Source organism: Wyeomyia smithii, chromosome 2, assembly GCF_029784165.1.
Source record: "Wyeomyia smithii strain HCP4-BCI-WySm-NY-G18 chromosome 2, ASM2978416v1, whole genome shotgun sequence".
Lineage (NCBI taxonomy): Eukaryota > Metazoa > Arthropoda > Insecta > Diptera > Culicidae > Wyeomyia > Wyeomyia smithii.
The window spans coordinates 49,043,733-49,068,794 of NC_073695.1; the positions used below are offsets into that span (position 1 = coordinate 49,043,733).

Below are 25,062 nucleotides of genomic sequence, written 5' to 3' on the forward strand. Positions count from 1 at the left end.
CAAGTATTTTGCTGGTGTTTTCAATAGCGAGTGTGCATCCTCGGATGAAATTGCTGAAGCCATGTTTCTTGTTCCTAGTGACACATTTAGCGCCGATATCTTTACAATCTCAAACGAAGAAGTTGCTGAAGCCATTTGCAACCTGAAACAATCATTCTCTCCTGGACCCGATGGTATTCCTGCCGTTATCCTGAAGAAATGCGCTGCAGTTTTAAAGTCACCGCTAGCCGCTATTTTCAACCCCTCCCTTCAATGTCATCAATTTCCTCGCAGCTGGAAAGAATCTTCGATGTTTCCGGTTTTCAAAAAAGGTGATAAACGAAATGTGGAACACTATCGTGGGATTTCTTGTTTGTGTGCTTGTTCAAAAATTTTTGAAACGATTGTTCACAATCATCTCATGTTCAGCATAAAAAGCTATATTTCTACCGCTCAGCATGGGTTTTACCCTGGTCGATCCGTTTCTACTAAGTTGCTGGAATTCTTTTCACTCTGCTTGCGTGGTATGGATCGTGTTCTTCAGGTTGATGCTGTTAACACGGACCTGAAAGCTACTTTTGATCGTGTTGATCATGGATTACTTTGTGCAAAATGCGACAAGCTTGGAGCTTCAACTGGACTGGTAAAATGGCTCAGTTCTTATCTACGCAACCGACAGATCGCGGTAAAGTTAGGAACGTCGCAATCCGCTTGGTTCAGCAACAATTCTGGTGTTCCTCAAGGCAGCATTCTTGGGCCGCTGCTTTTCTCTTTGTACATTAATGATGTAACTAAAGTTCTACCACCTGGCACACGACTATTGTACGCTGATGATACTAAAATATTTCAAATTGTTGAGAATTATGATGATTGTTGTAGACTTCAAACGTTACTCGATGCTTTCAACGACTAGTGCCTACGCAACTATATGATGCAGAGCATTCCCAAATGTACCGTGATCAGCTTCCAGCGCAAAAAACAGCCGTTGCTTTTTGACTATCGTATCGCTGGCACTTATTTACATCGTAGCGACGTTGTCACTGATTTGGGTGTTTTGTTGGACTCTAGTATGTCATTTAGGCAGCATTATTCTGCGATCATCAATAACGCCAATCGTCAACTTGGTTTAATATTTAGGATTGGAAAGGAGTTTCACGATCCTGGTACTATGCGCACACTCTACTGCTCTCTGGTACGCTCAGTTTTAGAAACTGCCTGCGTTGTTTGGGACCCGTACTACGATTTTTGGATACAGCGAATCGAGCGCATTCAAAAGCTCTTTATCCGAAGGATTTGTCGCAGATTGCCATGGAGGAACCCTGATAATTTGCCGCCATACGAAAACCTTTGCCTGCTGGTGGGGATGAAACCCCTTGAAGAACGTCGTAAGGACATACTGGCCAGAACAGTGCACAAAATCCTCACTGGTTGCTATGACTGCCCCGCTATCTTGACAATGCTTCAGCTGCAATGCCCTCTTCGTCCACAACGTCATCAGCGATTACTGCAGACCAACGCACACCGCACGAATTATGGCCAGCATGAACCTGTTCGTCGAATGGCTTTGGTTTATAATCGACAAAATGTTAATTTTTATTTCTAGTATAGTTGATTAATGTGCATTGTTTGTTTTGACTTTATCTATGTTATCTGTATTGAAATTTTGTAATATCTCTGTTTTTGTTTTTGTTTTTTAAAAAAGATGCTGGGTTTTTATGCCGCCTTAATAGTCGCCTACCAGTGACTTTCAAGGTGGCTTTTCCCAGCCATAAACTCACTTATTCATTAAGACTGCTAGTCGGATGGATTTATTTCAATAAATAATAATAATGAATAATAATAATGACTTTCTCCTAACATAAATAAATACCTCTTATCAATAAAACTGACCAGAAGGACGCACGACGAAACTATGAATAAAATAATAAAAGTGCGGGATACAGCAGACACCCGGGCATATCTCACAATAGATCAACGATTCTGGGCACAGTGAGGAAGTCCATACAAGAAAAAAAGGTTTGCTACGGGTTTTAATCTTAACTAGCGATTATTATAAAAATATAAAAATTCTAAATTCTTGAATTAAAAACTTATTCGGGATATTCTAAAATTCCATCTGGAATGTCTCTAAGTTTTTCTTTTTCTGATTTCTTTGCTTTTCGGCATTCATTCTCCTCAAACTAAGTTTTTAATTAATTTGCCTCTGAAATGTTTTCAATTCAAAATATTAACTTTCGGTGTTTGCCGGTAATCTTTTTATAGTCATTTTTAATTGAATAGAAGAGTTTTTTAAAATGTTTTAAGCACATTTTCGACCTCGAATAGATGGATCGAATGGAATTTTATTTAAGAATCAATTTTGGCATTTCTTAGCATAATTATTTCCTCTCTTTCACCGCTGTTGTACCAATCACCGACACCCGGGGAGGCGACTCCACCCAGAATGCTAACTAACGACCTGCCTAAAATTTAAAAGGAGCTGCCATCGTCATTTGTCCTTTGGATCATCTAACCCACAAAGTCGAAAATAATACGTCAGACGAAACACAACGCCCATCAGCGATCATTGATTTTTGTTCAAGTTACTCGAAACAAGGTACGCAATGTCACCCCAGAAAGCAAAGCCCAGTAACATTCCGCCGTTTAGGTGTTCGACCTTCTATGTATACACAGACTTTGTAGCTAATCGTTAGTGTAAAGGACAATTGCTGGGCTAACGCTACGATCCGGTTGACTTCAACGGTCATCTCTTCCAGCAGAGATTCGAACATATAACGACTGGGTTGTTATATCAGGTTCCGGGTGTATGAAGAAATTTCCCGGTTTGGTATTGAAATTTCACGAAAAGTATTTCTAATCAGATTATTCCTGTTCGTAACATCGAATAGAATAGATTAATTGAAAAAGTGATAACGACAACATGTTTGTGACAAATCCGATGCAAATGAAATATTGCTCGTATTTTGGTTAATACGGCAGTAACAATAATTTTATGTATTAGGCGTAAATCAATATTTTTTTTGGCTGAAGTGTGTATCGAACAGGTAATTTAAAATTCATCACTTTTTTGTTAAGGAAGTCGAATTGAATATTCTTCAAGAAATATGCCAAATTTAAATTAACTTCAGACATTTTTGAAAACAAAATATTACTCTCTCTGATGCAATTTTATATAAAAGAATTGAGTTCTGATGTACATATGCAAATATATGTGTGATAATATTTGAAAAATGTACAATGAATTTCAAGATTCAAGGAAACAGGTTGAAGACAACTGTCATTAGGTAAATTCTGAATAAAATTTTCAATAATCTCATTTTCATAGAAAAGAAAACGAATAGATGAATCTTTGTTTTTAAATAACATTCCATTATTTTTAACAAATATAATAATTTCCAGGTGCGCAATAACTGAAAGTAAAATTATGTTTGTTCACAGATTTCTTTGTGATTAACGGTATTTCTTATATTCGTAAGACAGCTAGACAATCAGAGTTTTCGTTTCCATCATTGCCTATATTGATCAAAATTCAGGAGTATAAGGCCTGTTTTCTTCGACTGCTTAAAATAGGCGCCACTGCTTGAGCCGTTCCTTACCCTAGTTATGGTAAAATTTATACTCATCTAAAAAAACGAGTTTTTGTGCGAATTTTCGAATATTCAGTTGATAACTAGTGTGTCACTACCTTCCGCTTTTTTTTTTCTTAATTAACCCTCTAGTGCCCAATACCGCCATTTGGCGGGCTTCAGTCAAACCTCTAAAAAGCTTCAATAAATACTTAAAAAGTGTTTATAATGATCCATAGTGATTCTAGTGAAACCCATCCAGAAATTAACTTGGGCACTAGAGGGTTAACATTTGGAAGTTGTGTAACTTTTCATCATTTCGAGTGGATTTTTATTTTGTTATTTACTAATTTAAAAAGTGTTTGAAAGTTGAATAAAAAATAACGTTTCTTACTGCGTTTTGAACTGATAACATTCCTAAATATTAAAGAACAGCGATGATAAAACGATTTAATGACGTAAATAGGACCAAAAACACTATCATATTTTCAGTTCTGCAGTTTTGTAGAACTTTTAAATCCTAGAATAAATTTCATAAAATGTTATCGTTTGCATCATTCTCATATTAGTAGCAATAATAAATTATAAGTCAGAGAAATAGACCACGTGATATTTTCGATAGCCCCCTTACACGGTCTTTCGTTTTCGGCATCAAAGGAAAAAAATTGTACATATTTTCAGTTAACTGTAGCCAAAATACAAATATCGCCTCGGCGGTCAATTTGAAAATAAAATTTCACACCTGAGGAAAATGACGAAAGTTCTGAACGAACAGCTTTGAAATTTGCAACGATTACCATAAGAGGTGGAACTTCAGTCGTCTCCATAATGGCACTACGATCAGAATGAGAAGCCTCAAAGCCTTGAACACCTATGGAAGAGACTGCGGAGAGTGAATAATAATTGCTACTTGCAACCTTCTTCAGTTGCGAATGTGGATTGAAAAACAAATTCAATACTGGATTACGGCTCACAATAAATCAAGGGAGGGGGGTATAATCGTGCCAATGAGACCGAAACATCTTGATCGGTTAACAAATAATATTATGTGTCGTTTGCATTACATTCGCATTATTCGGGATAAATAAATCAGGCACAATGATACGAATAATAATGAGGGCTTTTAAGGACTGTCAAGAGAACAAATAACTTTTCGCGCTCTGAGAATCCAAAGGTAAAGCATGAAAAAAAGCTCTTTCCATTATTTTTGACTTGAACTTTGCTAGCTTCACTAAATGATTTTGTTTTTTTTTTTTTTTTCATTGTGCTCTTCATGGTTTCATCGACGCACTTTTCAAACCGATGGTAAAAGATGCTGTTACAGCAATGTTAAACTTAACTGTATCAACCGTACAATTGTTCGGAACAAGCATTTCCGATTTGTTCATTATTACGCGTGGTGCAATTTACGAACAGGTACCGTGCAATACAACCAAACGTATTCTGTGGGTGGAAGTGCTTATGGAGCCGGAAAAAGAAAGCTGCAGCCTTTGGCATTGGTAAACGACCATAGCGCCCCTACCCCTTGACGGCCCTTATGCAACGCCTACGGTACGGTGACTTCTAAGAAGCATACGGTGACTGATAAAGGTGTTTGCTAGAAAGCACACAAAAGATGACAAATGCTCAAGAAATAAACTTCTTCCGCTGGTTCCGTTTACCTTCGAATAAAGTGAGCTTAGAACTTCGTCCTGCGTGGTACGGATTAGAAGCGATAAAGAATGCAAACAATTGATGGACAATATGAGTGAACAATTCGATTACGCCTAGCAGCGGCACAGTCTGGCATGTTGTCTTCCAGAGAGTGCGGTATATCTTAATCGTAGTTCTAGAGTCATTGCTGACTAGCGGTTATTGAAGAATTATTATGTCTGCATTGATCACCAGCGGCATCATGGTTAATTTGAATGTTATGCGATACTTGCACTGCATACGATTTTTTGCCATTAAAATATATAGAGCTGTATTACGAATTATTTGGTGATTTCAATCAATACAGCCAATTTTGCAGCCGTAGTAAATTTGATATAAGGCGGTTTTCGCGCCAACTCGACTAACCTTATTTTCAGATCAATTTGTGTTTTAAAATCAATATATTTCAGTCGAGAATCTCAACTTTTTCAATATTCTTAAAAGAAAATTCAAACAATTTCCTGAAAGTCATCACTCGACAACCTTTCTCATTCTCTTGTTATTATAGATAACGAGCCTTTTCGAGTTGGTGCGAAATCTGTCATAAGCAGCATCAATTTATTATCGAGCTCTGTTACCCGAAAAAACATCATGCCAGCTCGGTCGCATATGCCTGCGAAATTTCGATATAATCCCATCTCCAAAAAAGGTGGGCTGATAATTATCACTCGTTTCCATAACCAATAGCACATTCGGTTCCGGCAACACAGCCGGAAAACCGCACCAAGGGATTGATTTCAGTAGAACTAGAAGGGTTAACTTACCGATGGGCTCTTTGGCAATCCTACTCGCTGTCCACAGGTGGTGAGAAGGTTCACTAGACATTCCCGAACTCGTCCCTATTTCCGCACGCAATGGAAAAAAAAACAGAAAACAGTTTTAGATTGAAAAAGTTCAACAACTTGTGTCATCGACAATGCATTCCTAGAACGAGCTAGTATTCCCAGATGGTATCAGGATGTACAGCATCATAAAACTTTCGCCATAAACGAATCGCCTACCTGTGACATCCAGGGACGCTTCCAGCCACTCAGTGGTGCTGTGTCCGCGGGGGAAAGGCTTGCACTACGCCGAGGAGAATTAGGTGTTCCTGCATGACCACCGTAGTGAGCTCCACCCCCGGCACTGGAAAGTCCATTCTTGGAAAACTGACCAGAGGAAACGATATTGCTGTCCCCGTCTGATTTGAGCAAAATTTTTCGCCCAATTAGCGGGGTTTGTGATACATCAAACGAGAACTCCATCGTCCGTCCAGCCAGCTCTTTTTTGCAAAACACTTCCGAGTCCGAGTAGCTGCCGTGAATGTTGGCGTAGGAGGAACTGCTTTCCGACGACTGCGGAACCACTTGCAAACTGGAGCTGCGAGTCACCACCAGCTTGAGTATTTTCAATGCTTCCTTCCAATTAGGGCTCTGAAAGAAAATAATTTACAGGAAACAACGGCAAGCTAAGAGATATAGTATACACTTACATCCAAATGCTTAGAGATAACACGAAGCAGATCCCCGGCAATCGGCTGTGCTTGCACAGACGATAAATCAATGTAGTGCAACATACAGTGAATCACACTCAGCACTTGCAGCTGAATCTGGTTTGGACCTTTCTCCATGATGTCCGTCAAAAATGCCAACATATGCAGTCCCATGTGGGCGTAGGTATCGTACAAGTATTTTACGACACACTTTGTCCATTGGAAGGATTCTTTGCTGAAAGTTTTCCTACTGTACAGCGTCATCACCGTTCCAAGATTCTCCAACTTGAGACCCATTTCTGAGGAAACGTGGGCTATATTCTCCGCACTTCGGATGCAAATCTCGTTCGCATCTTCATAATGGAGCAACATGTACGGAAGAAGGGCGATTACATTCATTGGGAACGCACAACTTTGTGTCGGATCGCAAACAGGAAGATTAAGAAGCGGTGCAAGCTGTGATAGTACCGTAATTGACGGCTCATAGGTGGTCGCGTGTGTACATCCTTTCAGAAGCAATGCGTGCATACCAGGATATGCGGACCATTTGAGCTGCTGTTGAAGTTTTTCAACCTTGTCACGAGCATCCGGACGATCCAGAGGAAGTCTATGGAGCACTCTCGTTAGCAGACGAAGAGCTAGCAGAAACTCGTGCTCGTAATCGCTTTCCAGTAAAGATACTGCAAGCCAAAATAGTTGCGCCAAAATTGTCATCTTGTCATCTTGAGTGGCTGAATCACCCAAAAGTTTCAAGCTCTGTGCACTTCGAGATCTAGACAGTGAAGATCCAAATTTATTAGCACTTCGCTCCAGCTCTAGAGCGTTGGAACGATTACGCAACTCAACCTGTTTGTCTATCGGTGAATTGGCGGCTTTACGAGAACAATACGATATTGAATAGCTAGTACTTCTTGTGTGACCTCCAGTCACCATGTTATTCATATTTTGTGGGGATCCAGGCAGACCATCACTGGACCTCTTATTACCGTACACATTTGAAATGGCTCCATCTTTATTGTTAAGATTCGGTGTGCTTTTAAATATGTCCTTCATCACATCCAGCGGTCTAAAGTCCGAGTCCAGACTGTCGACAGCCGCTTCCAGTGTTAGCAGTAGCTCTGTAACGTATCCCTGCATGTCCTCTCCCTGCTCGGCTACGGTTTCGATCAACCGCGATAGAATATCGCTCAGCATGCGCGAATTGATCGGCACATTGAGCGAGCGGAACACCTGCAAACTACGTCCGGCATAGTGACGCGAGGAGCAACTAAGCCCCAGTTGCAACGCCGTCTGTGCCCACCGTTCGGCAATTCTCGCATGAGAATAGCTGTCGGAGAACACCTTCACGATATGCCGGAGGAAGCACTGCAACTGTTCCGCCGACTTAATAGTCCACACCTTCGCAGTGATATCCTCGTAGTTCCACAGTGGCTGAGCGCTGTCCTGGGAGAGGAATCTAATCAAGCTCTTAATAACGTGTGCCGTTGGCATCATGGGTCCCGGTAGCGGAGGCGCATTCTCCTCGGTGACAATCGTTGGGACCGGCGTTTCCTCATTCGGCTGGTTGGATGCCGGCGATAGCGTTGTCTGCGGTACGTTACTATTCAACCCAAACAGATAACTGTCGAACTCCTGATCTGGCTCGGTAAAGTTGTGGTCGATCACCGGCAGCGAAGGAACACTCAATCCCAGCCGTAGTTTAGACGTGTCGCTGTTCAGAAGAATTTTGGCAACGTTCAGATGATCGTTATGCTCCGCAAGGACAATCTATATGTGGGTAGAGTTTAAAAATTATGTATAAAGAAATCGCTTGTGTAAATGAACGTGCTGTTTAAAAATACAAAACAAAATTAAGAGCCAGAAGGGATTCACATTTGTCATTTGCAAAGATTCCAGAGCAAAAATGTGCTTAATCAAAACACGAACAATAAATAACACAGTATGAGATGCACGAAAATAGCGTTGATAGAATTTATCAAATTCTCATTTGAAAAAAAAGACACACAATACAGCCTATAAAGCATTTTTCCGAAACACAAAAGCACATGTTGCTTCTGATCTTTGCGCACATTCCTGTTACGTGTCATACAGAATTCGCAACGTCACACATTCGGATGAAATTCAATTCACTTACCAATAAATTCAGCAGCAGCTTTTTACAATGGTCTCGCACGATTGGCCGGGTGTGATCCAACCCAAGAAACAAAATATGTAGCATGAGTGGCACGTGCAATGTCCAGTCCAATCCTGGAATGCCGTCCACTACGATGTCGGTCAGTAGCATAACAGCCACATTGCATCTGTGGAAACCACTGATTGGACTTGTTGCATCCGGCAGAAACTCAGTCAAGGGGGCAAAATAGCCACCGTACTCTGGCATAGGCAGCGGATGCGGCGCCGTCGGTTGCTCGTTATTCCGCATCTGAGCGAAATTGTCCTCCTGATTCATCTCACTTTCGTTCATCAGCAGCATGTCTTCGTGGCGGGGCAGCACGCAAGGTCCGGACGCCGTGCGGATTTTGTCGCTACCGCGTGGGGGACGATATCCAGTAGCGAACGTTCGCAATGCGCTGTCTGATTTGCATGTCCTGGGGAGAAAATCGTAAAAGCAAATCTAATTAAACATGTGTCAAGCAGACGAAAAACAAACGAGTAAATAGACTACCGAACTATAACAACGTTCAGAAGGAACATTTCTACTTTTCTTGTATCGATTCAGTAAAAAGGGCTTGGTGGTTATGCTCGGTATTAGATGTATGCCACACGCCGGATCATTTAGCGATATCATAATTCAGATAATTAATTAATAATTCATTGCTCTACACTTGCTTCACTATTCCGGCTTGAACATGTCAAAAAATAGAGCTTGAGCTTGACCGACCGCACAATTTGTAGTTACTCCTCCGTGATGGATTTGAGCTTGTTAATGTTTGCTTGCTAATGGAAAGAAGGAAGTGTTACAATCGTTGTTGCCAGAGACAGAGTTTACCTCTGCATCTCTAACGACTGTTACCGAAAGAAAAGGTACTTCTTTGTAGACCGGGTTTTGAAAGGTGTAAAGGGAGCAAAAGCCATTGGTACCCAAAGTCCTGGTCCCGGAGATATAACTATATGCATAAACATACCTCCCAAGTAAGCGGTATGTTTGAGCACACCTCGTATTGTTTTTGAAAACTTTATTAGGAAATTTTTCAAAGCAAAGTGTAGAGGACAGTACTTCACGTAGTTTTAAACTTTGAAAAAATATTAGGAGGTTGTATCCAAGACAAGTCCGCATAACTGAGGTAAAATACGTACACTTCCCGACAAACAATTTTGTTGATTTATAGCTTGAAAGCTGCTATTAAACTAATTCCGGCTGAACTACAGGTTAATAAGCTGTACATAAATATGTTTCACAGATTTTTGTTGGGTTGGTATTAACAAATGCTTTCTTGAGAATGTATCATTAATGAGTCATTAAGTATACTTTTATTTGTTCAAATCAAGTAACTCTTTATTGAATAGCCCACCTGGATTCTGATTTGTGCAACTCGAAATTGTTGAATAATGCAAATTTCTCAACAGCCCAAATTTGTGAACAAACATCACTAATAAAAACTGTTTTCATATTATTAGTGCGCTTTTTGGCTGGTAATATATAAAAATTAGGTTTTATTCTATTTGCACCCAGACACGTGTCTACGAGAATCATTTAAAAAAATTGATTACAGGCTGCATATTCATTACTTTGCCTTAGACGTCGTACACAAATTACGACGCAGAACAGAAACCGTGTAAAAGAAAGGGTAGCACATTACACACAAACACTGTGATAAATAATAATAATAAGCATGCCACTTCTCAATAGCGGTATTGATAATAATAGAAGTGCAGGATACAGTAGCCACCCGGACATATCTCACAATAGATCAACGATTCTGGTCACAGTGAGGAATTCCATACAGGAAAAAAAATCCCTAAAAGAACGATTGGGTTCTATAATGCTGAAAACCGCATTGTGTCTTTTTTCTATTTTATTCAAAGGCAGAACAGCTTGAATGATTGGAAGAGCATTTCCCTGGACAATTTGGTAATACCGGATAGAAGCTCGTTCAGTTTCTCGTCATTGCGAACTGCACTTGCAGGATGATTATCGTTCTATTATCTTACCAACCCGCATAATTTACGAGTGCTTGTCGTGACATCAGCAGCCTTAGGGCAGGCCGTGCGTCTTCTTCTACGTTCTCCACCTAGGTAATAGGAACGTAATCACGAGAAACACGAAGAATAAATGTGGACTGGAACTGATTTTAAAATATACACCCGGATCGTGCGGAAGTCAGTGGACGAATGAATGAAGATTGTGAATAAAATAAACCCGTACGATTGTCTTAAATACCTACGGAAAAGACTCAAGCCACAAGCAGGCGGGGCTGCGGATGTGGTGTTATGGAAGAATGTAGAAAAAGATTGGATTGCGCTGCGCATTTTCTTTAAGTGTAAGCACGAACGTTGCGCGAAAAGTACATAATTTTTCTGCAACTGTTTAACTCTTAACAAACACATCGTTAAGATGGCATCGGGGACACAAGCGGGCCTCGGATAAGTGGCAGAACAGCCAAGTTTAGCCTCCCGTACTTTCGCTGTTACCAGGAGAGCTAGCCAAATACGCTGGGTCCGAAGCTAAAGCTATCACGAAATGCGTTACTGTTTGTAGTTGTTATTGAATCGTTCAGTATGTGTAATACAAATTAAACAGCTAGATTCACGTAACTACAAAACTCGTTAAAAATTGAAAGAGTTGGTGTGTCACAATATGAAAACAATATAAACACAGTATAAAGATGAAGACGAGGAAATGGTGGAGAAATTAAAATATTTTTAATAGCAGATTTTGCTATCCGCGATCAAAATATGAATAATAAGAAGAAAAACGAAATTTCAAAGTTTTCATCACTATTTACAATGTACTAGCGAGTGTCAGAAAAACAATAATCACTTCAATGGAATAATTTTGATGCACTTAACAAACAAGGCGCCGTCCACTACGGAATGCTGCAATCAAATGAGCGTGTTTGCAGCAATAATCATACAAACATAAAATCGACGTCTGCTGTGCTGCGGCAAGTCTGCTTGCTACTGGTCGATCTCGACTGTTACGTAATTTGAAACCGTTTCTCAAATGATCATGTTTTTCCTGATTTAAGAACTCGATTATCTAGATTTACTATGATTTAAAAATTGAAAACACTGTGTAAAGTAGCTAGCAAGTGTCATCACGTGTGCAGTCGTTTCATTCTTAATGATAGGAGATAGAGAAGTTTTAAATCGAAAAAAATGCGATGTTGGCAACACTGCAGGAAAAATTGACTGTGTAGTTCAATTCTACATCTAAAACCCTTCAAAATGATATGGTAATATCACCTGTAGCTCTTCAGCGTCTCGAGATATTCGCAAATTAAAAAAGGTCACTGCATCAAGTTTCGACCGTTACAGCGTCTCTACAGCATGTGTTTCCTCACAATTTCCTTTTGTTTAATCGATCAGCCGTTCTCATTGTGTACGTTCTTTGTTTGAATTGCTCTATTAACTGTGAGTTATATTCAAAAGTACTTTAATACGAGAGACAAGGTGTACATGGGCCACAGAGGCAGTAAGAGAAGAAGTACCAGATCAACCCGGATTAAAATTAGTAACCGACACCCGCCTAACCACCATGCGTTCAAAAGCGATTCGGAGTATGTTAGTACCTCGGCGAAAAAATTAAAAATCTTCTGATATAAACCGTGATCGCGATGTTGGTAGGGATTTCGGCTACTGTTCCATACATTTTTCGCTGTATTTACTGCCTTTTCTGAATTAGGAGTGTGTAAAAATTGTAATAGTGATGTGCGGTTTTCACAGTCGAGCGAGCGAGGCTTCAAGATTCTTATGTCTTGTTCAAACTGCGGTAATACCGATATTTTAAACTGTCCTCTAATACATATTCAGGCTCAAAAATTCTAAAAATATAATCATGTATACTTCACTAGCGACACTTATGTAGATAATGAAAAAATGTTTGTTTTGGTTATAGGTGGAGTTGGGCACGACTTCTACTGCTCGCCGCGGAACAACTTAAAAAAAAGCGGTTCACGGCAATCGCTGCACAGCCGCCATTTTGTAACAAAAATAGCAATAAAAATATTTTTTCCATTCTGCAAAAGTTGCTCAATCCAATGCTATATTATTTTTATACCTTACATCTCAAATGTCCTTTAAAAAAAACATAAAAAAGCCTTGTTTTTTTAAGCATTTGGTAGATATTACCCCAACGCGAGCAAATCATCCGCAGAAAATTAACACCTCACAGAAAGAAGCATTGTTCAAGGCTATTATGCTATTATCCCCTGATTGACGAAGCCAAGAAACCTTTCTGGAACGAGCTATCAGAAAAAGTTGCAGTTATAGTGTCTACTTGAAATTAACTTTTGTGTAAAATTTATTTGAAACAACCTTGCATTCATTAGTTATCTAATGATTTTTGAATTAATTATCTAATGAGTAAAAAGCTCAAAAAGCAACACCAAATATTTGTTATCTATATTGAAGAAAAAAATGTGACCATACTCAGGAAAAACATTTGGTGGAACTGATATGCGACTATTTTTAAAATGAGATAATTTGACCTGAATCGATAGTAAAGCAAAAAACAGATGGAGTCTGATACTTAACTCTAAAACAATGAAATGCATATAGGACTGATGTGCGATTATAGGCAGTGTACTGGGGAAGTGCTTGAATGGCATCATTGAGCTATAATCATATTAGTTATGAATTTCAACCTCATTATCATGAAAAATTGTTTCAAAAATTGTACGTCGAAACAGAGATAGAAAACAGTCACTAAATTAAATTCAGAACATATGCAAAATGCACGAACGAGCTAAAAAAACAAAGGTATAACTCTCAGAACCGTCAAGTAAAAGAAACCGTTGAAAAACTCAGCAATAATCAATTTCAATTTTTCATTTTTACTTTCAAATAGTCGAATTTTAATTTACAGGTTCCACACGAAGCATGATCTTAAAATTTGATCATGCACACAAATCACAAATCATACAAATCATGCAAAGAGTCACTCGATAACCATATGAAAACGAGAAAAAAATCTTTATCAGTGTTATCACATATTAAGCAATGAAGCCCGTTCACTGATCAGTGGGAATACCTAGAAAATACACATGAATTTTGATTGATATTCATAGACACACAGACTTCTATAAAGCACAACAAATCGTCAGAATTGAAACACATTCACCCATAACAAAACTACTGAAGATAAACAAGAATAAACTAATTACTACCGTGAGAGGCATTCGCACAAAACTGCACATAATCATACAAATCTCATTTGCAACTTGATAGGCAAGTGCTTACTTTTCAAAGGAAACAACTACCGGTTTCCACTGATCCAGTTTGATTAAACATGCCACCAATCTCTAACACAGGTGGCATTTAGAATCAATCACAGAGAATCAGAATGAGTGGATGCCAGCTAGTGGCAGTTTATTTTACAAATGCAACGAGCTACGATACTGAAAAATTGATGAAGTTCGTTTTATGTATGATTTCCCCATGTTAGAACGGTGATACTAGTAGCAATCTTTTGTCTACAATCAGCAAAGAGTGAGAAATTCCCTGGCACGAAATTTATCTAAATGGATTCACCATTTGGTTTGAATTACTTTCTCTGTCGACTGGGGAGCGCAAAATCCAACAACGGTGTCACGTAACAACTTCTAGATGTGTCATGTATGATGACTACTGAACTTCATGCACAAATCATCTTAAAAGTTTTATTGATTTTATAGATTAATGGGAAAACTTCTCCGTCAGAGCACAGGTTAATACAGTAATTTGTATACCAGCGCATGAAAACTTTGTAAACACTCCGTAATTACGCAAGATCCATTTCTATAATGAAAAGTTTGCTTGTAAGATTTTTTTGAATATCTTGACAAGTTAATTAGAAGTTTTCCCAATTAGCGCGTACACCATGTAATGAATTCTGTACAAAACAAGCCATTTTCAAGATAACAAAAAAGGGTTGAAAAACGGGTGTAACGATATTATAGTAAAAGTGTATTCCCGTCGGCGACACATAAGAGACAACAGACCGAAGGTTTGTTATTTCCCATCAACTTGACTTGTTGACACGATACGCTACAACAAACAAAGGACAACAGAACGAAGCTTTTGTTTTTTGTTCTATTATTTTTCAACTTGATTTGTTGACATGATACATCAAAAATCTTCCGCGAATCATTTTGATTCAAATTGCTACAGACATGATAAACGAAAAAATTAAACCCATGGAATATATAAAATTAACAAGAATAGAGAAAATGTTTTTTTTTCCTCCTGAATTGTAGCATGGAAGATCTACATTTTCCATGAAAAAAATTTTCGATTCCACAATTCACAATTCCCACAAGATATGTGACACCTTGCTTAATACTGAAGTCGCGCATGGGAAGACATTCCGCGTACGGAATTAGCAGAAAGAATTTGGGACTGTTTAGTCCCAATGATCGCGTTGATTTGGTTTTCATACCGAAATGTTTATTACTTAAGTTTGTTGCTATCTTATATTTTTATGTGTATTTTTTAATGTATGTTGCAATTTTCATGTTTTCGTTTTTGTAACGATTACAGTTAATTTTAAACATTATTTATAGTATCCATTTTCAGTGTTCGTTCTCTCAAATAACGAAGAGCGGTGAAAATAATCAAATTTCCATTTTCCACAAAAACGTACGGCATATATTTCATCAAAAAATCAAAATGCGGCAATACTTACCCCGACTTAATGTGATCTTCGCCGCTGTGCCGTTTCGTGTGAATAGTACCCTTTTCCACCCCTACATCCTGCACCTTCGGGTCGTTGTTGCTGGAGGCTGGTCCTAGGTAAGAGAAAACAACTTAAATGGTCTTTGAACTGAATAAACTGAAATTAGAAGGCCTGGCAGTACAAGACGTTACGATAACCGGTCGACCCAAAAAAACAACCGCACCACGGCTCTAGGGTTGATGAACGCACAAAAATAGGATAATGAGTTTAATCACCACCTGCTGAGCTGTTGATCACCGCAACCAATAAGGGTGTTAATAGGAGGACTGGCGTGCTCTGGGGGAACGACGACTTGTTTGTGGGTGATTTAATTGAATTGAATTGAATTTTTCGACTGCAAAAACACTTGAAATCCGCGTAAACCGTGACTGCGTGGCAAGTGAGGTTGGAAAAACGTAATATATTAATTTAGCACTTTCTCTATAGGGAACATTCATAAATGACGTAGCATTTGAGGGGGGAGGGAGGGTTTGCAGTTTTGTGACGAAATGTGACGAGGGGGAGGGTGGGGGTTCAAGCCAAGCTACGTAGCAAACATGAAACTAAGAAAAAAATTTGGATTTTTTCTAATTATTCTTTTTATCACTGTTTTGTCTGCTTAGGGTCATTCTTATTCCTTCCTCGTCTTTTCTTGTTCATTAATGACTCAAGGTATGTTTTGGATAAAAAAATTTGCAAAAAAAAAATTATGTGGGGGGGGGTTGTTATAAGCTACGTAATTATCTAGAGGGGGTCCTGACTTTGTGACGAAATGCTACGATGGGGGAGGAGGGGGTCAAAAAAACCTTAAAAAAGCTACGTCATTTATGGATATTCCCATATAATGACATCCAAAAAAAAGCCACGACCACGCTGAGCCCATGTTGGAACTGATTTCTGTATAAATTAGCCCGTTGAGAGTACAATAGAATGGAAAATATTTGTTAGCATTTTCACCTCCAGTATTTCATAAATATGTATTAGTTGTAACATTATACTAATTCTTCAAGATGTAATTTCATCAGTGAGCACTGAGAAATATGATGATTTGCCATTAATTTCTCGTAAACAAAATACAGTCATGATGATTGACCCGAATATTAGAGTTTATTTAGCCAGAGAGCGTAATTAATACTTTCTGTTAACCTACTATAATTACAGCAAACCAAACAAAATATTCGGTGACCTAATTTGAAATCCCGATTCCATTTGAATAAATATCAAACCACCACCATTAGATACCGTTTTCGAGCTTGACAGATGCATCTAGATTTTCAACACGGACAGACAGCAATGTAGTCGTGCAATTAACTAATAATATTGGAGAATACAAATCAACATAATAATAATGTCACATCACATTACTCACCGTCCGAATGGCTGGAGGCCTTCCGCATGCTCGTTAACCGGTAGAACGGTGGAGTTTCGGTACGCTCAATTAGACAATTCAACGTTTCTACAGTTTGCAGCTCACTCATCAGCTCGTCCAGAAGCCGGTTCGTGCAGGACCGGGCCAGATAGAGTGCCACCCGCTTGGCCTTGGTGTTCCGACGGTGACGAACAGAAATGAAACAGGAGAAAATTAATATTTACGGTCAATTTGATGATTTGAAATTCAATAAGGGTAACCGCTGCTCACTTCAGATCTAAGGAGACGTTACAAATTACGGAGCGGTACTTACATAAGCAAGCAGCTCGTTAGGAGCCATTCCGGAAATTATCAGCAGATATCGCAAAATGACCTTCAAGTTGTTGGGCCAAAACTGGCACAGCGTCCCCCAGAGCTCCTCGATGTACGGATGGGAATCGGCAAACTGTTAAATAAAGATTAAAATTCGATTGTGTGAGATTGATTGCCATTCTCATGTTTGGGCAGCATTACTCCATATCGGAATGTTTATCCATTGCCCAACCGGCATTTCATTTTTTTTTTCAAATAGTTCCCCAAAACAGTAGCAGTTTATTTTCTAACACGTGTACCATTTAGATAATTTTGACGAAATTTCAATCAATCAACCAAAAGCAAAACTTCTGGTTCCTTGACGGATTTTCAACCTTTGGGTACCAATGAATTCTAGTTTATTGGAAACGTATAAACCTAAAAGAAACAAGATGTCAGAAAAAGCTCTACGCGTTGCTAGAATACACATTTTGACACATACTTCTAAAATCCGAAACAATCCCGGTGTCCGTTGGTCGTCAAGTAATACTATGAAACCAGGATAGTTTTCCAGTAAAATGAAACCAGTTTCATCAAAATTGATTCATTTTTCGTAAAGTTCTGGCTATTTAAAAATTGACAAAATTTTGCCTGTCTCAATCATTTTGTCTACCCCCTGTATATCTTCTATGTATTAGGCAACGAGCGAATCGAATACTACCTACCGCAGACATTTCTATATTAAAGTATAAGTCAAACATCATTCAATCCAGATATAGGCGTTTGTCTCTGTTTGTAGATATTCGTTAGTAAATTTGTGCATTATTTTAATAACAATCTTCAATAACTAAAGGCATATAAGAGGTAAAAATAAACTTTCCTCGGTGAAATTGTGTGTTTTGTTATAGTAAACAATGTTATAGAACATTGAAAAGTTATCGAAAATTACTATAAAATGTTATATTGGAAAAATAAATTTTAAGGGCTGTTTTATAGAAAACTTCACAAAAGAAATATGTAATCTTCGACAAAGTTGTTCATCATAAAATGTACCACAACTTTGCCAAACAAAGTGGATATACGTTTCTCGCATTAATATAGATTAATCACTAAATTGCAACGTCTATAACATGTGAAATAATCAATCTTTAGAAGAACTTTACTGAAGACACTACACACTGAATCAATTTTTTGAGGTCAAAATAATTTCGTTCACGTTTTCGCAGCTTCGGAAAAAGTATGCAGTGTGTACCGCCCAAGAGCAATTCCACAAAAAAAGGGCAACCATTTTAATCGACCACTTTTAATTTGATTGAAACTTTGCATAGATGGTTCGAAAGATGTCATTTAATGCTATTGTTTTTTTTTTTAAATTACGACTCGTTTTTGAGATGCTATGTAAAAATGTTAAAAGTATAGATTATTACAAATATTTTTTGAGCCAGACCGGTTTGTGATGTGACGTCTTCGGCAAAGTTGTAGATAATAATTTTGTCTTTCTGAAAACAATATACAATAGGGACAAAAATTTTTTTTGAGAAAAAACGTAAAAAAATTGAAAGTTAGGAATTATCTTAAAAAGCTCATATTTTCAAAATTTGATTAAATTTTTTTACAAAAATTACAAAAGATCAGCTAAACATTGATGACATTGATTAAAACACAAAAATAAAATCATAAATTGAATACACTAAGGTCGCTTTTTACGCGGTTTTTTACGCGGATTCCGGAGTTCACGCGGTTTTTTTTACACGGATTCCGGAATTTACGCGGTTTTTTTACGCGGATTCCGGAATTTATGCGGTATATTTTTTTGCCCGGATTTAGGTTCCTCTTCACTCGGGATGCAAAATTAACGATGTTTTTTTTACGCGGATTACGGAATTTACGCGGTTTTTTTTTCACGCGGATTCCGGAATTTACGCGGATTCCGGAATTTCACGGTTTTTTTACGCGGTTTTTTTTACGCGGCACGTATCCCCTGCGTAAAAAGCGACTTTAGTGTATCTAAAAAATCACTTTTTATGAAACTGATTTTTTTTCTACGAAAACGACATATAATAAACTAACCAAAAATAGTCAACTGAACTAGAAGAAATAAAAGAAATTAAAAAAAATTGTCATAAATAACTAACTTTTTTTATCAAACTTTTTCCTCAGTATATTTTTTTCCACAGTATAATTTTTTTTTTTTTTGAAGGACAAAATTAATATCTACAACTTTGCCGAAGACACCATACCAATCAAACAAACCATTTAGATTCAAAGAATGGTTTTCATCATTATTAGGCACTCAGTGCGAAAAATAATACCAAAATTTGAAGTCCCGGATTTGTGCATTAAACATGCATTGCATTAAACGTCAGGATTATTTCAAAGGCATTTTTTCCATTTTGTCATTCCAAAAAAAATATAAACCGTGAAGAAAATTTTTTCTTAAAATCATCTCGGTGGCTTCTAAAAACTACTTAAAAAATTCCAAAGTTTTTTTATAAAGGGGCACAATTAAAAAAACCGAAAACATTGAGAGCATCACAAAAATTGTCTACTATCGAATGTTTAAATTCAGTCAGTTTCCAACGGATTTCCTTCATTCTTACAGTAATCGATTGGAAGATTGTCAAACCTTGTTGAAACGCCGAATTCCCTCTGATAGGTCACTCAATGTTGACTTTCCCCAAAACGGTCCACAGAATATTATACTTTGTTAACTGGTAATGCACTTTTGAACTATAGATAAGCCTGCTTGTGCTAAAGCCAATCATTTTACTAATGAATGGTGGGAAGAACGATTCCAACTTAGTAGCAGCTGATAGCAGCAGCGGATAGCAATAATGGCAGTGGTATATCAGACACTGTTGCAAAAGGATGATTTACTGGGGACAGGATCGACCAGCAAAGTTGCAGCAGTGGAGTGGACGGACCAACAGAGTAAATTGTTCATAACACCCAGCAGATAGACAACAAAATATAACAAAACTCGTGAGTAAGCAAAGAAATAGTTATCGGTTTCCGTTATACTCTACTAAATTTACTAAACTAAAAATTTAGTAGAGTGTAACGGAAACCAATAACTATTTCTTTGATTTCTCAATCACTCTGCTAAGACGCTCGTTATAGATTTTCTAAAACTCGTAAGTGCCAAAAAATTTTAACCTCTTTACAATCAAATGACTTTACAAAATATGTAACACAATTTTTTTCACTCTTTCCTCAAAGGGGATCGACATAAGAACATGTCGATCGTATTCCCAAACCTATAGGAAGAAATACATTAACGTAAGACAGGCTGTCGTATTTCTACCTTTACCCTGCGGTCGCGTCTTATAAACAACCTCTTCATCTATTTATAGAAAGACAAAATTGGAATCTACAACTTTGCCGAAAACGTCATTCCGATCAAACAAACCGTGCTGGCTCTAAAAATATTTGTATTCATCAAAACTGTTTTATACACCTATATTCTTTACACAAATCAGTCGTAATTCAAAAAAGTACTAATAGCACAAAATGACATCTTTAGCCCATGAGAACATTTGTGCAGCAAAATCAGAAAATGTCGATTTTATGGTTACCCGTTTTTTGTGGAATTGCAATGTTGTTTCACTGGATAAAAAATCTAAATGAAAATGAACAAAATAGGAAAACCATGTTCGATTGTCTTGTTTCACAATTTGTATTTCCTAATTTTTAGAAGAACATTAATAAGTATTTGCTTTCAGTGTCTTGTTTTTTGAGTCATTTTGAGAGAATTTGTGAGTTTCAAAGTGTTGACCATCCCGAATAATTCAATTCTAATTTGGTAATTTCAAGTTTAAATTCGAGGTTAGTTAAATATTTTATCTAGAAGAATTATTTGAAACGAAGAATACGAAAATTCTCGTAAATCTAGGTAAAGCAGAAAAAATGCCAATCATGATTTCGAAGATAAACAATAATCTTATGCAACGCTTTCAATCTTTTCATGTACCCATTTTTCATTACGAACTGCATTGCAGATCAAAGTTTGCGGTTTACACACAAACAGTCTACAGGTCATCGTAAACTAATAATGCTGAGCAGATGATTAAGAAGTCGAGACTAACTATCTTGTGATCTATACATCTGGTGAAAATATGTGCGCAAGTTACATTGCATTCAATATTTTTCTTCCCTGAACCAGTGCAAGACTCTGCTATTCTGCAGAGTATCATACCGTAATAAACTTTCCAACGAAATTATCTTCTCGCGCCAAATAAATAATTCAAATTAGTTTTTGTTTTTTTTTTTTTTTTGGAACCAAGTGTTTTGCACGGAAACCGTGTCCTTTGCTTCACAAACGATGATAACGCCAACTTAAACCTGAACAAATGTTAATTTAATACTGTTTTTGGTCCCAATCACAAACTCGATGCGAGCAAAAAATCTTACCGAAACCAGTTTCTGTTCTTTATAATTTACTTCAGTTCAGCAAAAGTGCCTCCCTCAAGAGGGCTTTCTGTAACAGGCGACTCATTATAATCAAACCATATTAGCATGATCACGAAAGGTCTTATCCCTGATACTGAAGTAAACAATGGGATTCAGGAGAATACCTGATTAACAGTGTAATTCGCAGATTTGCGATGTAAACAACTCGTCTTTTGGTGGATGCTCAACACATAATATCAGTCAATTAATTACTGGGATAATCAAAAGATATGATGGAAATTAACTTCAACGATGTTCATTAGTGTTTCCATAGCGGAGTCTACCGTGAAAATGGAGTAACAGCGTAACAAAACATGTGGAATAATTATATTCTAACATAATAACTCAACATTTCTTTTTTTAATATTTTCGATTTGAAAGAAAACTATTGCTTATTGTAAAAATCTTTTCATTCCAAGAGGAAATACGAAGAAAAGAAAAAAAATACGTGGGCTAAGCTGTTACATGATATTGCCAAGAAAAACAAAATGAATTCACAGATAAAACCAAAAATTCGCGATGATTATTCACAGTAATCGTTACAGTAGTCCAACAAAGGACATAATTGTACCTCAGCCGTCCCAATCAAGTGAAATTGGAAAAAACAACATCAGAATCCGGTACCTACCTTCGCCGTTATGTAGAACAAATTGTTCAAAATCATCTCGGTGGCTTCCGTTGAACCGGAACCCTCGCGTCGACCTCGCGTGCTTGAGTCTGGATAGTACTAGAAAAAAGGGAGACAAAGAAAAAAGAAAAATATTAAACAGAAACACAGTTTCACCATTCCCAAGTTTCGCAAACACGGAGTCGTTCGTCCTGCGTGCGATGAACGAACAAAAGAAAGCTGCTGTTTGCAATGTTTCCTCTCACAAATTGACCCAAACGCTTATGTCAACATCACGCTTATCATCGTCGCATTAATGGCCAGCTTTGCTCAAGTATGTGCGTAGTATTTTGCCAGCATAATGCTCGGGCTAGGTTAAATGACGATAAATTTATGCTGTGCACGAGAAACAGTGGCCAGAAGCAAATTAACCGCAGAAAACCATCTAAACCAGATTGAATAAAATAATTAGATTATTATTAATTGTAGCGTTTTCCCGCGGAGATAAGACCTTGTACATCACCGCTTTCGGGGTTGAGGGATAGGTAATTTAAAATTGCGGCCACATAAGATAAAATTTTCTGAATAAATGATGATTATTTGAGGTTTTCTGTACTATACAAAACAGAAAACGTTTATTATGTAGAGAGTTTTCCAGAGCGATTAGTAAAATCGGTAAGATAAATCAACGAGAAATAAATTATTCAAAATTTACTACAATTTCCGCATCCCGTTTGCCGTTTGGCGATACTCACCATGATGTACGAGAGGGGCGTCGCCGGAGGTACGCTGGTTGCAACCAGTTCCACATTTTCCAGCCAGGGCAGCAGACATTGCAATAGTAGGGCACGTACTTCCGAACGGGCGGTCTGGAAGCGATGTGTTATTTCTGGAATGAGCATGACGAGAGAGAACGTGATAAATTGTGGCGATATTATGCAAACACCTACACGGAATTTTTGCTGGAAGCGGAAAGTGGAGAAATTATCATCAAATGCCATTATTGGATGCCACTTCTTGCGTGCATCATTGGTCGGTTGAACTGAACATTGAATGTACACTGGAACAAGTGGTTGAATAAAACTTTACGAATACGTTGCTAGAAAGGTGAGACTTTTGTGCAATCTATCATCTCCTGCTTTTGCCAAGCATGTAAAATAAGGAAAACCGCCTATAAGCAAGATTATCTTCCTTTTAATTTTCTTTTTATAAAATCCACGTTCATTTTTGCATTACTTGCAAATATGCACACAGTAATTGTTCCTGTAAGAATTTGAAAAACCGAACACGCTTCGCAAGCGTAATAAAATTACAGCGCCATCTATAACTAGGGCAGTTTATTTTACCAGCAGGTACTGAAGCGACGAAAAACGGCAACCACGTATGAGGCACGCTCGAATGATCCGATTTGTTTTTATTATGACTTTAAGGTGAAACGGGACGTGGTCGCGATCAACTCGAATTTTGCAATCTAATTTTTTCTTGATTTATGAAGACTACGTACATGAAACTTTGATCAATTGTTTTCACAACTGTTGCATGCCTGAATTAGCAATTTGAGTGCTGTTTATTTAGTGGAAGCCGAATTTTTTACGATCAAAATACAGAAGTAAAAAGAACTCTAACCTCAAAATTGTATAGGAAAAGGCCACAATCCCGTTTCACCTTAAGGCGCTTTTCTGCGCCAATGAACAATCCACCCAATCTCAACCTTCTCGCTAGGCGTAAAAATGTACGTACGGCACCCAGTGAACGGAGGCAGAATACCACGATAAAAATCTCATGTCTGACAGTATCAGCTTCACCATCGGCAATATGATGCTGAATTGACACCATTGGCAAATTTTGGGCACGGTTAGATGGTAGCGTAAAATGGCCCATAACTTTTGCTCTCTAGTTCTACCTACAGGTGAGCGGTTTTTGTTTTCGTCGTTGCTTGAACTTAGACCTATGTGAGTATGTGTGAGGTTGAAATGCGTCTGGCGCCAGTTTGCGAGTGAGATGTTCCAGCAAAGCTGTTCGTCTATCAAGGTAAATGCATTAATTAAAAAAAAAACACGATTTTTCATCAACTGATTGCATCTTTCCATATACTTTCTGAATTTGCATGCGTTCTTTTATCAACGTAAATACTTGAATGAAGAAACATGATTTTCCATCAACTGATTGTATATTTCCTTAAGCTTTCATTTCTTTCATTTTTTTTCGGGACTTCGCTTCATAACAAAACTCATGCCAATTAGAATACAAGAATATAATAGATGCCTGTGAATTGAATTTAATAAGTAACGTCCGGACATTATGAACGAGAGTATATGTTAAATTATTAAATCAAAAATCATTTTGTATAATCATAACTTAATTGTCATTTTGAATACTAAGGTGTAAGAAAACGCTCTGTTCTATATTCCTATATTTCTCCATCCATAGCGTCATACAAACTAAAACCTGCTTAGCTTGACAATTCTTGCAAAGTTTCTGAAAAGCAGGCCCTTTGAAATAATTAACTATTGTCGAAATCATAATGTTTACGTCATAATCCTGATGATGAAAATTTGTACCTGAGAAAGATTGTTTTTACATTTAAAAGTATGTATATAATAATAGATGCCGACTGAGAGGCAAGTGAATCAAATTGACCTGGCGGTTGCATGTGAATCGATTTTGCAATGAATAGCTTTCTTGAACTCCTATGAAGTTTATTTATAAAAGTAATATCATTATTTGTAAACTATCGAAAACTTCAACATAAAAATTAGCATACAGGCATTTTCTAGTATAAAA

At 37.7% G+C, this 25,062-nt stretch overlaps 1 protein-coding gene across 6 annotated transcripts in view; it reads right to left on the bottom strand.

The window, feature by feature from the left end:
* LOC129722031 (protein furry) overlaps positions 1 to 25,062 on the bottom strand; it is a 149,925-nt gene that overhangs the window by 18,621 nt on the left and 106,242 nt on the right. For 4 of the 6 annotated variants that reach the window (XM_055675213.1, XM_055675214.1, XM_055675215.1 and 1 more), the window contains 10 exons: positions 23,034 to 23,167; positions 22,300 to 22,398; positions 17,245 to 17,376; positions 16,932 to 17,100; positions 15,533 to 15,635; positions 8,843 to 9,296; positions 6,709 to 8,475; positions 6,239 to 6,649; positions 6,002 to 6,076; positions 5,207 to 5,236 (listed from right to left, as the gene is read on the bottom strand). In XM_055675213.1, the coding sequence (XP_055531188.1) occupies positions 5,207 to 5,236; positions 6,002 to 6,076; positions 6,239 to 6,649; positions 6,709 to 8,475; positions 8,843 to 9,296; positions 15,533 to 15,635; positions 16,932 to 17,100; positions 17,245 to 17,376; positions 22,300 to 22,398; positions 23,034 to 23,167 (3,374 nt within the window). The remainder of the gene's footprint in view (positions 1 to 5,206; positions 5,237 to 6,001; positions 6,077 to 6,238; positions 6,650 to 6,708; positions 8,476 to 8,842; positions 9,297 to 15,532; positions 15,636 to 16,931; positions 17,101 to 17,244; positions 17,377 to 22,299; positions 22,399 to 23,033; positions 23,168 to 25,062) is intronic. The other 2 variants (XM_055675217.1, XM_055675212.1) reach the window with 1 other exon arrangement.